The following is a 16694-nucleotide window of genomic DNA, read 5'->3' on the forward strand; positions in this document are numbered from 1 at the left end:
GTTTGCATGTCGCTTGTCCCGAACAACCAATGAACGGGTCCATTTTTGCCAAGAGAAAAGTATTCCAGCTTGCAAGGGACTGCTGCGGTTGTGTCAGCCGATTGTTGCGAAGTACACTCTCTCTTCTCTCACGTTGCGAATGCTCTGGTTGATTTGCGCGCGACTTCGGTTCCCTTGTGTAGTGAACGAGGGCAAACTGCCAGCACTCACCGCCCTCCTAGAAACGTACAATCCCCATCTGCGGACCGCCTGCACCGTTTAAGTCTGCCTGCAGCCGGAGCCGTACACCGCCAGCTGAAGAGGCAGTAGACCACTCAGCACTCCTCTGCGGAAAGTATTGTTCTATCAAAAATGTCCCATGTGCCAACTAATTTGATACCCAGGCAATATTGAATAACAAAGTCGTAGGATGTCGATATACCATGCTTTTGTATGTACAAAATTTACTACACAAACTTAATGGAGTGGGGGACCCCCAGCAGCGTCGGACGGGTTTCTTCGTAGAATCCGCCAGCACTGAATCGAGGAGATTAGTTCACAGGCAACCTATATCACCGGGCGTCGGTGTTCCCTTAGGCCGTACCTTTCGCTCCGTGGTAGCAGTTTCCGTTCCACGGCGACTGGATGGCTGGCGCCGAGCGAGGACTCTGTGTGCTATTTCGACGGCCACATCCACGCTTTGTGGCTCGCAACGTGCCATCACGCTGAACAGTACCGAATACGACTTCCCGCTGTTGGCAAGCTGTAGTGAACAGCTAGCTACCTTCTCCACTGCAGGCTTCCGAGCCCCACAAAAACCGAGACTGCGCGGGTTACACCGCTCTTCTCTGTGAACCAGATGGAGTCAAAGAGACTCAGTAAGCAACGGAAGAGACTGTACCCATGTACGCCTCAGCACGGTGTCTGAGAGCTACCCGGACACAGGAAGCGGAGGGCAAAGAATACAGACGAGTTCACAACGGCTGCAGCAGCCTAAGTAATGATCCCTCAGGTTCGCCTGTAGTCAAGACCACGAAAATGTAGGGACTCCCTCAGTATGGGATATACGTACAGTATAACAGAGTTACGTATCATCCGGTTACTTTAGGTATCAGGGAAGAAGGAACGGCAGAACACAAGCAGCCACCAACCCGTCCCTAAACTGTACAGTGATCTTTTTTTGGAAAGGCTTCGCTCACCGATGACAGTACGCCAAGACTAACATCAACACAAGACGAAACAAAGTTACCATCATCCTCCATCTCCAGGGTCCACGCATTTTCAGTCTCAACACTAGTATCGCCTCATCAACAGAAAAATGAAACGAATGGGTCTCTGTTTCTTTCTTTTTCTTCTGGCGGCTGCAGTCAGTCAGACGACGACAATAAAGCTAGTCAATGCCACTAAAGCGAAAAACCACATCCCGTTACTCTCCCGTGTGTTCTCTAGAACGCTAGGAGAACATCGCGGACACCCACCACTTGTCCGTGCGTCTCCTCAGATCGCTCACACACATGGGGGCAAGGCCTTGAAGAGGCGTAGAAGTCAAAGAAGCGGTCAGGATGACAACTACAGTCCCGCGTTCGTAAACAGGCGCCGTCCATCGGAAGACTCCAGTACCTTTTCTTATCCCGTGTGTCTATTCGTATCTCCTCCACACCAGAAAGATGTACCCACCGTCGTGCTACCCACACCACAGCCTTCCCATCGTTTCAAACTCTTACTCAGCACAGGGAGGTATGATGCAATCCGGAAGTCATAGAAAAAGGGGCCGTGTATAAACAGCAAAGACACACAGGATGTGAGGTAACACACAGGCAGAAACGAAGCGAAGCAAGCCGAAGATGACATACACAGTAGAAAACAGGAAGAGAGTATTTTCTTCGTATACTAGTACTCCCTCCTTCATGCGTCGTAGGCCTCTCAAATGATTCATGGTCCTTTTGAAGCATGAAAGCATTTCATGAGAAAAAGCGTCAAGTTCCTTCTACCTTTTTCATGCATGGCAAATGAACACCACCAAAGAAATCAAAAGCACACTAAATATATAACAAACTCTCACAGGAGAGGACGGGACAAAGCAGAAGAAGGCATCTATCTGCTTCTCTTCTTGATAGAAATACCGGTTTCCAAATGACAGCAGAGAGAGCCATGCACCGCAGCGCCTCTCCCCCCCTCCCCTTTCTTTTCACCACAAAAGACAACCCCACTTACAAGAAAAGAAATTGTAAGAGTCTACACAGCTGGTCCCTTTCTAACAGAAAGTTCGGATTACCAGGGTGAACTAGGTACGTAGGAAGGCTCAACACACAACCGTCCCCCGTCGCTTGTATACGACAAAAAAGAAGACCGATCACCTATACACCTGTTGCTCACACTCTTGTGAACCAACCGACCCCAGCAGTACTTGGCAAGAAGGAAGCTGAAAGAAGTCAAGAAAAGTTTGAAGATCTTCACCTTGCACGGGGCCGAAAATCCTTCGCCTTGTTCTCCTAATATGTTCCTTTGCATCTACTCTTTCGAGGGTTTTCTCTCCTTCAACATATCTTCGACCACAGGTAAAAAGCTTTTCTCCTTCTAAAAAGTATGCTGCTCGTCCGTCTCTCAAGAGGCACCAACACCTCTACGTCGACAACGCTCGACATCATGTCCATGCGTCAAACCACGTTCTTTCGAAGGATCTCGTGAATAGCCAAACCCCGTCGCCAGTCGACGCCCGCGCATGGACGAGAAGTGGAAGTGTAACCCATCAATGACGAACTAAAGAACTTTGTCTCGTTGATGCATACAGTGTTAGATACTGTACAAGCATCCGCGCAATCGACAAAAGATCCTTTCCTAACACGCGTTTGCTGTTACCCTCTCTCCCTCGCTTCAATCGTTGACTCGAAGGTCCTCAAAACAAGAAACCTGTCCGTGATTCCCTCATGCACATGCTCTTACTCTTCCTCTCCCACCCCCTCCCCGTCAGCTCCTTCGAGTCATGGAAAGGACGCACAACAGGCTCGAGCGTCGTCTTTCCTTTCACTAAAAAATTGGAGGCGATTCGGATATTCGTAGAAGGTTGCGGGTCCACGCATGTATGAGACCCTCCCTGTCTTTGGCCCGTGCATGCGCCTTCTCCGTGGAGACAAGATCAGTCAGGTAAGCCGAGGTCTTTGACGAGCAAGGGAAAACCGCGGAGAAATCATAAACTGCTGTACGTCTTCGACGATGCCTATGAGGAAGATCAACACAGAACGGAAGAAAAAATGCAACTAGAGACAGGACAAAAAAGAGGCACGGGAGCGAACGTCATAGATGAGCCTGTACTGCACCATGCCGGAGTGTCTGTACATATCTTTGACGATTGAAAAAGTAACCCGTGTCCGCTGTGGGTACCTCTAGATAGATAGATAGATAATGAAAGAGCAGGATCTCACACAACTGAAGTATGTGCGCGCAGAGACACATGAAACCGATTGTGGGCGCATACAGGGTAGTTTTCATATATTCATATAGGTGTGCAGAAAGCCCTCAAGCGCACGGGGGTACCTTAACTACGGGAGCAGCAGCGGCACCAGCATGCCGTCCATCGAGGTCATTCCACTGATCAGATTTTGTTGCAGCTGCGGATGAGGTATGTTGAGTATGGGTCTCGGACTTGGGCCTTCCGGCTTGGAAATAGGAGCTGCAATCAGCCGGTTGTCCTCCTGCTACCCCTCCTGACAATGATGGTTGCCTAGCGCCTACCATTCCCCCCGCTCCTGTGACGATGCTTGCATTCCCTCCACTCGATGAACCGGAGCTCCCTCCCCCAGCCAAATAGTGATGATGATAGTGAGAAGTAGAAGGGTAGGCTGTGTATCCTGCGGTTCCTTGTGTTCTGCTAGCCTGGCTCGAACTCGATGTCAGGACACCCCCAGACCCCACACTACCTCCCGCTCCTCCAGCTCCTGAAGATGACGGATGGACCGGAGAAGAAGACGGATACTGCGGATAGCGCGCGGCCGCCGCTCCTCCGCTTCCTGATGGCACTGACGACGAACCTCCTCCACCTCCAACCACACTCGTTGATCGGTGGGGTACTGATGATGAATGATGATGGCCAGAAGATGAAGTAGCACCAACACCTACACACAGAACAAAAAACAACTTACAGCACAACCACAGTCTAATCACACACACGCGAGCACACAAGCAAGGGCACCTAAACTCTGCTAACCACGCGTAGACAAGTGTCACTGCGCATTCCTTTAGTAAGACCATATAACTGAGTGTGAGTGTATCCGGGTACTCGCATGTTGTATGGACTTCACTCTCGCGAACGGTTCTACATTCTCATGTACGACACCGAGAGATTGAGGTTTCTCCGTGAAGATGTAGTAGAGCACGCGTAAAAATCCTTGTCAGAAAAGAAACATTACAACAGGTAGGGAAGACGCAATTCACTTGGGACAAAGGTGAATACGCGGTGTGCACGCGTATATATATATATATACATATATACACGATACATCGGTGTGCGACTCCGCCTGACGTACAGCTTGAAGAAGAGCCGGGCTGTGGGGTCCCTGCATGAGATGACGAGGAAGAAGATTTGGAGTAACTGGACGAGTGATGGCGATGACCAGAGCTGTGCGTCCGTGTGGGGTGAGATGAAGAAGATCCCGACCGATGATATGACGACGTGGAACCCGTCGGCTGCGAGGAAGAAGAGTGATGAGAAGAAGAAGGATGATGAGAGGAATGATGTGAAGAAGAACCGTGATGAGAAGAGTGGTGGGAAGACGTATGGTGATGTCCGGACACACGCTGGCGGCGCGCATCCTTTCTCTTTCGAATCACCTCCGTGTACACCTTCTCGCGGTAGTCATCAATGGAATATCTGAATGAAGCAATTCACAAAGCAGAAGAAAAAAATACACCCCAACCCTGTTCCCCTGCTACCCTACACCACGCACACTCAGGCTGGAAAAAGCCACTGGCGCCGACATTGGACAACTCATATAAGCTGCCCTTTAGTCCCTGCATGTGTAAACGAAGAGGACATGTCAGGGAAAACCGAAAGCGCTCACGTTTAGATTCGTGCATCGTAAACCAAACCCATTCCCATTTTCATCACTGGACTTTTAGCTTTCGTCATACTAGTTGAAAAGAGTCGGCACGCAGCTGATGAAAACGATAGGACAGAAGAGTACGCTGAATGGCTAGGCGCACTCCTCCACGCGCAAACGAGCAGTGAAGAAAAGTACTTGAGACCGTGGAACCGATTCACCGAACAAGCAACTCCTCGTTCTCACTTTGTATTGTCATCTATGGGTATACTAACGACCTTTCCGCAAACCGGTTCATCGTCGGGATTGTGAAACTGGCGGACGTAAGGATGCTCCAATGCCTTCTCTGCGCTGCAGAAAAACGAAAACACAGGCGCACCACCGACAATACGAGAGATCCTCGCGGGCTCGGGCGTTCTCAGACGCAGGAATCGCCAATGAGCCGCGTCCGTATAAAGGGTCGCATCTTCGCATCTAGCTTTGGAGAACACAGAAAAGAGAGCCCCCTACTACGATCTCAAGGATGCACACACAGATTTACTCGAAAGAACAAGAATCTTGTTTCCTAAAATACAGAGAGATAAATCGAGTGGAACCCTACCCTACCACCCGCCTAATGGAAAACGACACACACTTTGTACGCGACCTACTTCAAACTAACAACGATAACGGCCACTACCAGTCTGTTCCCCCTCCCCCCCCCCTTTAACCTCTGAGAACATCGCACACTGGGACGTTACCTGATGCGTTTATTTGGGTTGAACTGGAGAAGCTGGCGTAGTAGATCAAGAGCCTCCGGCGATGCATTAGGGAAAGCTTCTCTCATAGATCTGACGAACAGACATACCACGACAGTATCAGGCAAGTATACTGGCCCCGTGCAGATGGATATGATATGAAACCTCCGAGGTCCTCACGAAGGTAATGTGAGACAGATATCTGTGTGTATACATATAAACACATAAATGTACCCATATATACGTGGCGAGCAAGAAAAGACATGATACTTTCCCGGCGAAAGAAAGGAAAAGGCGCTTCAACAGGGACATATCAGCTACTCGCTCGGAGAAAAAACAGTTTAGTGGCACCTTCATCCAACGGTTCAGAAGAGACACCATGCACACATTCTAGGTTACACGGCAATGTGACGCCTCCGATATGGTCACTCCGTATCTACTTAGATCCCGGTGAGCGCGAGCGCGTACGCCACGTGTTCAAACGGCCGGCCGGAGTACAAAAAAGGCGAAGGCATTCTCTGGCGTCCAATGAGACATATACGGATACATGCGTGCGTGTGTACGTGATCTGAAGCGCCGTGTACACAAGTGTAAAAATAGACTCATAATCGTTCTCGTCTTATATACGCTTCGCCGACCGTACGTGTACGACACGTTGATGAACCCACACGAACACAGAGATGCCTGGAACTTCGGCTATAGTACACCTGCATGCATGAACACTTCCGCGAATGACTACGGACGATATGATATTGTGTATGGAAGCAGATGATGGAGTAAGTATTTTTCACAGCCGACCACCCGAGCCCTCCTGCTACTACAAAGAATCAAGACGCGCAAAAAGAAACCCTGGCAACGTCGCGCTCACTTCACTTTGCCTGCAGGGAGAGATTCCATCATGGTAGCAGCAAAAGGCGACTTGATAGCCTCGATATCCTCTGCGCTTGGACGGCCTGTGATAGTCATGATTCTTTCGAGCTGATTCATCGTTGACGTACCTGCACACATCGACATTGAAAGAAAAAAAAAAAAAGAAAAACCACCACGATCCTTGATTTGCATTGACCCATCCTGATACGGGTGCTCCGGCCCCTTTAATGTGATTTAGTGAATCGAACGCACACGGAACAACAACACGACCGTGAAAAATACTGTAACAAGCTGTTTCGCACGCATACGATGAAATTATCTTCTTTTCGCTGCAACCGTCGTCTCCACCGAGTGTTCCCTGGTTTTTGCTTGCTGAAATGTCACAGACTCTCTTCTTCCCTCCCAACGAAACTCAACACGATCCTACGCCATGACATCTCAGCACCTAAAAAATCCAAGGCGGAGACAACACAAAGAGCCCGCTGTTAAGGACGCCATTTGTGTGAAGAAGACTATCCCAAGCACCATCAAAACCAGAAACTTGACAAGACGGTGCTCGCAGAACGCCAGCCAGAAAATACTGTTTGCAGTAAGCTCTGTACGACGGAAAGCGCACAACTGACCCTCTCACACACAAACGGCCGTGTGTATAGATGTCCGTGTGAGACAACAGGGGCCTACGTTTTCCTGAAAGAAACATACATTCTGCTGAGTACTCGTATGAGAAATGGAAGCAGTCTACAAGAAAACCGCACTCCCAGATAAACAAACACGTACGGAGATACATTATAGACCTACCAGGGAAGATAGGCCTTCCGGAAAGAAGTTCACCCAGAATGCACCCTAGAGACCACATATCAACTCCCTTGGTATAGCCAGTACTTCCTAGAAGGATTTCCGGGGCTCGATACCAGCGTGTAGCTACATAGTCCGTCAGAACGGGGTTGCCTCCCGCTTCACTATTGTTGGAGTCGCTGTGGGCAACTGACCGAGCAAGCCTGCAATCACAAACACACATCAAATGACTTGTGTGTAGCGTTACTTGGAAAGTACAAAGAAGACATCCGTGTCTACGGAAACAGATGCCAGTATGAGGCCTTCACTTCTCTCTGGCTGGTCAAAAGCGGCCTACGCAGCGATGCTCGTCCTTATGTTACATGACAAGAGTTCAGTCGAGTAGAGGAGGGGTTACATCCCCTAGGCTACACACAACAACTGCGGATCCAAAACTCTCTTCGTATCGTTCCGAAAGTAGAACTTCTTACCCGAAATCTGCCACCTTCACTTGGCATTCGCTATTCAGCAGAACGTTCGATGGCTTCATATCCCTATGAAGAAGCTCACCTGAAGAAGACTCAAGAGGCGCAACACAAAAAGCCGATATAACGACCAAGGCAACCCACCAGCACTTAAAAAAATGAAAAAATCTGTTACTCACGTTCCAAAGCTGAGACATAGGGCCTCGGCAGCCTAGGACAACCGCGTGTCATATATATATATATATATATATCTGACGTTTCTCTCACGCTACCGTCAACGGAGCAAGGCACATGAAAGATCGAAAAAATGCGTAGTCGTCCTGAAGCCCATGTGGGCTCATCCGGAATATACGATTCGCCATTCCGCACACATACGTCCGACAAACTCCGCTTCTTCACCGGTGTCTCGAAGCCCCAACATACCCCCGGCCAAACCTGTATCCATACTTACCAGAATGCATGTATTTGATAGCTCGAAGAAGCTGGTAGATGATGTATTGTTTATGAATCTCCTCGAGAATATCGGCTCGGATTACCGCGTGAAGATCTGTCTCTGCAGGTCACAAACAACAGGAAGAACCCCACAGAAAGTCAGCCTCTCCCTCCACTCCTGCATCTCTACGCTGCTGCACCTTGCCAAAACTGAACTACGAGGCGCCTATCCCAACGGTACACGTATGGTCAGTCACGAACAAAATTCCTCAAAACGCAAGGCACTTGCTGGAAGTTTGTTGACCAGATGACCCGGAGGACATCACACAATTACGCCTCAGTTCGAGATTTCACATAGAAAAGCATGCAAACCCTAACAAAAATGAAAACAGCATGCATCGATGCAAGCGCACCAGCTTTCTCCCTCCTCTGAAGAGCGCGAAGAGAAAAAGAGAGCCTTTCGCACAACGGAAAGAATGCCTCCTGCCTCGGCTCAGCCGCCAGTTCATCCGTCTACCGTGATTGCTGCTGCTTTGTGTCTTACCCATATAGTCAAATACAAGATATATGTCGCGGTCATTATCAGCTTTAAGGACGTTCATGAGGCGGACGATATTCTCATGCCCTGCCAATTCTTGAAGGAACATGATTTCTCGGAACGTCCTCTGAGCATCCGTAGCATTCTGAAAGGCATCAAAGATCTTTTTCAACGCCACAGTCTCATTTGTCCGCCGGTCTGTGCTCTTCCAGACGATGCCATATGCCTGACAAAAAAAAAGACGAATGAACGAATAAACAGCCACATGCTGCTCGTCACACATAACCACTGATGCCTGGACACAAACAGAAAGCTGTACGAAACCGACATACACAATGCAGAGAAAGGGAGGGGGACTGGAAACCGTGCTGAAAACCAAGCAGCAAATGGGGAAATTCCCTTTCCGACACTCGCACAAAGACTTGAATTCTGAGCTGATGTTTGATTCCCTATGCCGAGAACCGTACGCGCAGTCGTGGTCCAAAAACAAGTATATACAGAAACGATCAAGGAAAGAGAGAGAATGCTTTCGGAGAATATCCCAAGGCCCCCGCGCCAACTGCTCCGGCAACGGCCTGTCGATACTTTGCTTCTACTCAAGGAAGATATAGGAGACTGACCGTGCGCTATCGGAATAGACCCTACAACTAACAACAGCCCAACATCTTTAGTAAGAAGTGAAAATCTCGTTGAGATGACCAGTGATCGGCCCAGTGACCGGCGCGGCTTATCAAGGTCTCTTCACCAGCGACCTGAAGTGTCTATCGCAGCGCATTGATAGAACGGCTACACACGTGTACGGAGACGTGGAGATGAAGGAACGCTACGTCCGACCGACTTCGCACCAACCCTGAGAACAGGTTACGGTTCGTGCTTGGCATCGGGAGAGAACCGAGTTACAGCAGCGCGCCGCCGCTGAGAAAGCTTAGCTTACCCCCTTTCCGAGTTTCTGGACAATGTCATATTTCCGTAAAACGTGTTTATCCACTTCCTCGCTCATCTTGGAAGCACCAGTTGGACAATGCGACGAGAACGAAGTCAGGATAAATTTGAAGTACAGCCACTCTCGGCTGCGACAGTGACCACAGGACTTTCCGTTAGCGAGTCTTAGCTTTTGACGGCTCCTTACACACTTTCATTGGCGAAAGGACGGAAAGGAAAAAATCACTCCGTCAAACGCTGCCGAAACAACAGGACGACTCTTCCCTACTCCGCCCCGATTTGCCTTAGCTCAGGCGTCTTCAGCAGCCGGTACACTCTACACGCCTTTCTTCCAAAATCTCTCTTCTTCCGCATGCACGAAAGATTACAGCAAACTTCCACACTGATGTACTCGCCCGGATCCCACACCAGTTGTGAATCCCTCTTGTCCACTTCTCTTCACCAGTTCAGCGATGTCATCTGCCTGGGTGTCCCGCCCCGACAATCGGATCACGGAGAAAAAGACATTCCCCGCCTCGAAGGACTCCTGCTCCTGACGGGTGGCTCTCCCTTTCGTCTAGCCTGCGACGACGGCAGAATGGAGCCACTCGGTCGTGAAAGCACGGCTGAAGCTTATGTGTCCAAGTAGAAGATGAGAAACACTTGTATTCCTCCGCCTCAAAAAGAAAAGAAACGTGGGTCAACGCTCCGATCGAGGGCCTCCTAGACTCCTTTGTTAGGACGGGATGACTGCGTAGTGAAAGAGCACCTGAAGGGGCTCTCAGGTGCCGAGGCGATGCAAAGGACGAGACACCTCGCTCCAAGGGCTCAAAGATCGGGTCGATACAACGCTTGAGCAGGAAAAGCTCGAAAGAGGAAAGGACGCGACACAGCAGAAATCATGAGAACGAAGACTCCCTTGCACATGAGCAAGAACGTCCCAGTACAGCGGGGACGACCAGGGTAGCAAGGAAGAAACCAGAAAGCAACCGCGCGGAAGCTGCCGGCGGTCCCCCCTACTCCCACATGACGCGACCTGTGACCGTTGATCAGGAGCGAAAAAGACAAGATGAGGCCAAACAAGTAATTTACTCGGTGTCTGGGACTTCGCGGAGCAGCTAAGAGATAGCGCAAGAACTTTACGCATCATCCAGGCACGCTGTTTGACCACGCCACGGGAAAAAGGCGCCAGCAGCTCCACAGAACCTGTGGAGACAGACGAGCTGGCTTTCAGGATGGCTTGGTGTTCGAGAAAAGCTCCCTCCCCTCACACGAGAAGATGGAAGAAGGCGCAGGTGTTCCAAAAAGAAAAAGAACTGCAGCTATCACGCGAGCAAAACGGAAAGAGCCCGGCAACGTCGGAGGGAAGGCAAAGAACATGGAAGAAAACGGCACTTTTAGAGGAGTCGAGCGTAGGGTAAGCCGGACATGCAAAGTAAAAAAACCAAGAAGCAGCAGAACCAGGAAAAACGGGGACCCACGCTTCCGATTTCTTTCGCGACATTGAAGACAGATGAAAACGCTTGAGGCGCGGTGATGCAAAGATGGCGGTGAAAGCAGATGGCACAAGAACGGGTGTCGAAAGCGCCGTCCACTCTTCGGCTTCTTAATGTTGAAAAAAAAAGGAAAAAAAGCGACAAACAAAAGTAAGGCTCCGACCACGCAGAAACCAGAGGGACGTTTGGAGAAAAGTTTGTAAGCTAGTTTGAAACCTAGAGGTCTAGGCACGCCGTCCACTGCGCCTCCGGAGGAGCCTCCACAGCTGCGCCATTCCAGCCTCCCCGTTGGATCCGGTTAAGTCGTGCTCGCGACAGCCCCCGTCGCATAGCTGGCGTCCTTCAGGACAACTGCTCAGGGAAAGAAGAAATTCGACGGTATGTTTTCTTCCAGGAGGACGCATCCCTGAAATGCCTCGAGTGACTCGACATGCTACGACGTCCAGCCTGCTCGGGCATGGCTTGCAAACGTTGTGATGTCGCAGCTCCTTCCCGGCAAAAAGTTACCTCCTGAATGCCTGTGGATGCAGACAGAGGGACTTCGGCGTATTTTCCACGAAGAACAACCTGCCAGGGCGGTTGGCAAGGAAAACGGGAAGAAGGAAGTGCGCTGCCGGGCCACCGCTCGAGCGCTAAACTTTCGAATATATACGAAGTGCCTTTCCGTCAGTGGCACTGAGCTACGTGGAACAGGAGCTCTCCCCCCGTTCGATCATTGGCTGCCGTTGGCATCGTATCTTGGACAATTGATCGGCCTTCTGGATGCCGCCGAGAATCTCCAGCTCGGATGCGAAGTTACGCAGGTGCACATCCCTGTCCTGCGCCTCGAGGAGACCTTCTCCAGTCGGTCGGACCCGTCCCAGCACTCCCGGAACTCAAGGGACGTGAGATCTGCACTCCCCCAACTGTAACATTCTTACAGAACCTGGCGGCCCTCAAGTCTAGAGGACGGCTTGGGGTGCTCGTACCCGAGTTGTGGTGATAATACGGGACGTCCTCGAGTAGATACTGGATATTTGTTTCTGGGAAACAGCCTTTCACAAGAAGTCGCCACTTCGCGGAACACGGGTCTCTGCTAATAGCCAGCCAAAAGAGCTATGGAACAGAGGGGCACCCTGAACTCGCCTTAAAAACCATTTTTCCGGTGGATTTGAAGGGAAAAGATACCCTCCCAAATCCTCAGCTATACTGAGGACTCCAACAACTCCTTCAGTTCGCTGAAGCGAGATTTTGTCATCGGCTAAATGTGCCACTTGTAACCTGTGGCCCGAGGAGTCCTAAGAACTTCCTGTTCCTCCGCCGGATCCATTAAAGCTCATCGGAGAGTGAGCCGTCTTACATAATTTTTCAGAAGTTTCTTGAAGACACAATTTCTCTTGTTCTTGAGAAAGCGAGCTGGGCGCCGTTCTTGATCCACAAGCAAACTCGTCCCTTCCATCGCTGCTTACGCCCAAGCAAAGCGATAGTTACTGAACCAACAACGCGCGTCCCTTTTCTCAGCCCGAGTGAAGGCTTAAAGTTTTGGGGTTCTGCTGACGTCTACGCACACTCGCTTAATACCTAACGTTCTGAGGCAGAACTGTCCCGTACACGACAGGCACCCTTAAAAGCGTTGAGAAACGGATATGGAACCCGAGAATCAACTCTCACGCAACGCAGCCACGTCAGGAGGGTGTGACCGACGCGCTGTTTCATCCCGAGTTGCTTGCCCGATCACCTACAACGCGTTCCATTTCGGAGAAAATACCCGTCTCAGCAGGAAACACCGCATTCTGAGCGACATCAGAGAACAGAATGCAGTGCTTCAAAAACCGACCGACTGCTCAGTATATGTCGGGTGGCAGAAAAGCTCTCCTGTTCGCGACCCCGGGGAGAATGAAAGTGAGCCCAGTCGTCAAGAGAGTTCTAAGAGCTATGCCACTGGATCGCTCTTCACGCAACGGATTACTCGGTTTACACGTGCAGCTGGAGTCTCAGTGCAGAGTACGGCGCTTCCACACCTTCGATAACTAGCAACAGGCCCGTGGGGCTCGAAGCCATGGCGAGTTCACAAGTTTTACTTGCACGCCAACTGCGTACTCGGAGGCACTCATACCAGGATTTACTGGTGAACCACCAGCCACCGTCCTTCATCTAGAAGGGATAGCACAACAACCTCCGTCCTGGCCGCTCGGACGGCTGCTACGTCGCACGTATCTTCCTCCAACTATGCAAAGCGTGCCCGACGATCTCGACTCAAGATGCTTCGGAGGTGGCGCTGCCTCCAGTGAACGGAGTACCCGCCCTCACCACACCCAGCATTCAACCCCAGAAGCTGGGGTTGAATGCTGGGTGTGTTAGACTTTGTAACGGAAGTACCTTCGGAGAGCTATGGGGTTGCATGACAATGCGTCGAAACAGATCTGGCAGGAGTTATCCAACATCTCAGGTCCAGCCCGCGTATCAAAGGAAGCTACAGCATTCACATGGGAAAGGCCACACAACTGCAGGAATTCGGACTGGTCCACGTCAATCCGTCACCGTGTGATACCCTGTTTTCTGTTCACCATGGTCCGCTCGGCTCGCAACAGCTCTGATGGGCAATGCTGGTCGTTACGTAGCTCACTGAGGGTGAGGTATCTCCAGTACTGAGTGCTTGCGAGCGCCTGCCTGACGCTGCGTCAATGTTTATGCTTGACATGTGAGGAAGGCACCGATAGGAAGAGACCCTGCACCGTGTGCAGCTGGCATTATGCACCCGTGTAGCCCTGTCCACACCTACGATGTCGAAACCCGCCGCCAATCGCCTTCACTTGACATCAAGTCTTTCCCGCGCGCGCCACATCACAGCAACAGAACAGCGATCGGGTCAGCACAGCATGTCGGCCAGCTTGGGCTTTTCCGCTCTCCCACCTGGGCCGCGTGATGAGATGACCCTTACCCAATCAAGGGACATTCAAATGCCATCACCCTGGCGTCTGTTGAAAGGAGCAACGCGTCCGTGTTGAGGCAGAACGCAAACGCATGCAACCATTGACAAAGTGCCGACGATGGCAACAATTACAAGCAGTCCACAAGTACGCTGCGCGCGGCGTGACTTCGGCCTAGAAAAAGAAAACTGTTCCGCCAGAATCCCTACCATGCATCACACCAGTCGCGTGCCAAGCGTTGAATGCCATGTACCACATCAGCACAGTCCACGTATGGCAGCGGTGACAAAGCAAATTTTCACATGGGTGGTCTTACATGTCCTTGTCACAGTCCAGCAGCCACTACCGACCACCTTCAGATCTTTTTGCTTTGGCTGTTACGGAAAAACTGTTCAACTATGAAATTATTAGAGACCGGGCCAGCTTGGTGCACCCCCGCGCGACCGTTCGCGCCTTTTCCATTACTTCTTGGCCGCTGGGGCACCACCGCCCACCTCTACCTCCACCTTCTTCTTCTCCTGGCTCTGGATGCACTTGATTTTGACTTCAAGCAATCCTGGACACAAACAGATTCTGCAGGACCACTCTGGTGCACCAGCCATGCTGCCCACGACTGACAACGGCAACCGTCCGGCACGAAGAACGCATGAATTGTGGACCACGCACCCTCTCGAACTCGACTGCTCTCGATACCTACTCAAACTCACCGTTTGACATAACAGCTTGGACAGACTCCTCTACCGCGTTTGGAGGCAGCTGGAAAGCACGGAAGAAAAAACCTGTAGGTCGCTCATGTACGCAGAGGATAAGATCAGCGCCGTATTTTTCCCGAAGTTCGTTCTTCGATCGGAGACCAGAAATGAACAAAAGGCCTTCTCCCACTTCAACTGTCACATCATCCTTGTTGAACCCAGACAAGTCCATCACGACATCGATGGTGTTCTCCTTCTTGTCAAAAAATATATCGACTGGCGGCTTCCAAGTGATTCTGCCCCTGACATCAGCAGGAGCCTGCACTTCAGCAACTTTGTTCGCGGCCAGCACGACATTGCCACTGCGCGGAACGGACGGGATAGGCTAAAGGGCAGAAGCGCACAGCAAGAGACAAACGCTCGGCAGACGTTGATTACTCATTTCGCGCTTGTGCGCAACTCCCCGGACAGCCCTCAGTGTCTCAAGTTGAGCAGAAAACTTCCACGCTCCGCCCAGAAGCACACGTCGGAATGCGCGGCTGCAACTAAGCTGCAAACATACTTTGTCCGGGGTCATTTCGTCTCCTGCAGCCGCGTCTAGCACGAGCTCCTGCTCCGCACCTGGACCCTCACAGCACGACATCCTGCAGATGCACATCGCCATAGAGAGGACCACCTCAGGTTGTTAGCCGGACCCGATGATGACGCGCAAGAAGGCGGCGAACGAGGGTCGACATCTAACTGGCGGGACCGTCCAAACGAAATGTCTGCAGACTTCGCTACTGTAGGCGACACCGTCGAACTGCCTCCGCTTCTACCAAGCGTTCAGCATCACCGAAAAGCAACGCTTTGCAGTCATGCCGGGGAGGGAGGAGCTCACCTTCGAACTAACGGGGCTTTGAGAAAAAAGACGACGGTATGTTTTGCTCCAACGAAGGAAAAATACAAAAGAATCAGGAGCCCGTGGTACAGAACTGTTGCAGCCGCCAGAGACGGACACTACTCATTGTCTGTCACACGCGTCACAGGCGGTCTGCTTAATGCCGCCAAACAAAGTAAGGACGACCACGAAGGGAAGTCAGCGAAACGTAGCATATTTCGAACGTGTCCAAACTTTGTAGAGCGTCGTCCCGAAAGAGGGTCGGTTTGCCCTCAGCAGCAGCCCTGCGGCTGGCCTGCTGCTCACCGCACTGGCGCAGCTTGCGAGGCGCTGCTTTGCGTGGGCCGGCTTTCAAGGCTGCGGCCCGGAGGCCTCCAGGCCGCCCGCGGCGCTCCTCCGTCATCCCGAGTGGTGCAAGCGAAACTTGTTGGAGGGGGTCTGCATTGTGTGCAGCTGTATGTGCTTCCTGTCCCACACCGACCACCGTTCTCCAGAAAAACGGGTTAAGCACACAATGTGGGTGCCCGGTTTGATGATGCTCTCTCTGGATGGATGGAGCACGAGTCCTCCAACAAGTGGACTGCAGGTGGTCGTCGGGGCCTGTGGTTAAGAATTAGGACGCCACCGAAGGCGGGCTTTCGTCGTCAAGGACCGCTGCACGCACACCAGACCGTGTGAGACCACCAACGGATCGCCACGATCTAGGACCGCTAGTTTAGCGAGACGAAACTGTGCAGTAACCTCCACGGGAGCACAGCTGTCCACAAAGAGGCGGCTGCTATGCCTGGAGTACTGATCATTAGGTCGGCTCCGGAATCTCCCGGCAAAAAATCTCCACCTGGAAGGCCTCAAAACTCCAAGCACTCACACTCTTCTCCCGGCGGTGCGGCGCCGTCTGCAGCACGAATCTCGCGGACACAAAAACGGAAAAGCTGCGAACGCCGT

General features: G+C 51.4%; 2 protein-coding genes across 2 annotated transcripts; both read right to left on the reverse strand.

Annotated features, from left to right (window-relative positions):
• Positions 1-785: 785 nt before the first annotated feature.
• CSUI_001506 (cmgc mapk family) lies at positions 786-11910 on the reverse strand. Its single transcript, XM_068061712.1, has 11 exons — positions 9786-11910; positions 8858-9077; positions 8333-8434; positions 7888-7966; positions 7421-7620; positions 6621-6750; positions 5756-5845; positions 5262-5366; positions 4503-4846; positions 3514-4091; positions 786-3196 (listed from the first exon to the last, which is right to left on the reverse strand). The coding sequence occupies exons 1-11, from the start codon at positions 9849-9851 to the stop codon at positions 3167-3169; spliced, it is 1944 nt and encodes a 647-aa protein (XP_067926313.1). The 5' UTR covers positions 9852-11910; the 3' UTR covers positions 786-3166.
• Positions 11911-14224: 2314 nt separating this feature from the next.
• Positions 14225-16241, reverse strand: CSUI_001507 (heat shock protein). Its single transcript, XM_068061713.1, has 4 exons — positions 15750-16241; positions 15432-15513; positions 14885-15254; positions 14225-14733 (listed from the first exon to the last, which is right to left on the reverse strand). The coding sequence occupies exons 2-4, from the start codon at positions 15510-15512 to the stop codon at positions 14639-14641; spliced, it is 546 nt and encodes a 181-aa protein (XP_067926314.1). The 5' UTR covers position 15513; positions 15750-16241; the 3' UTR covers positions 14225-14638.
• Between the last annotated feature and the right edge of the window lie 453 nt (positions 16242-16694).

The sequence above is a fragment of the Cystoisospora suis genome (assembly GCF_002600585.1).
Source record: "Cystoisospora suis strain Wien I chromosome Unknown contig_607, whole genome shotgun sequence".
Taxonomy (NCBI): Eukaryota; Apicomplexa; class Conoidasida; order Eucoccidiorida; family Sarcocystidae; genus Cystoisospora; species Cystoisospora suis.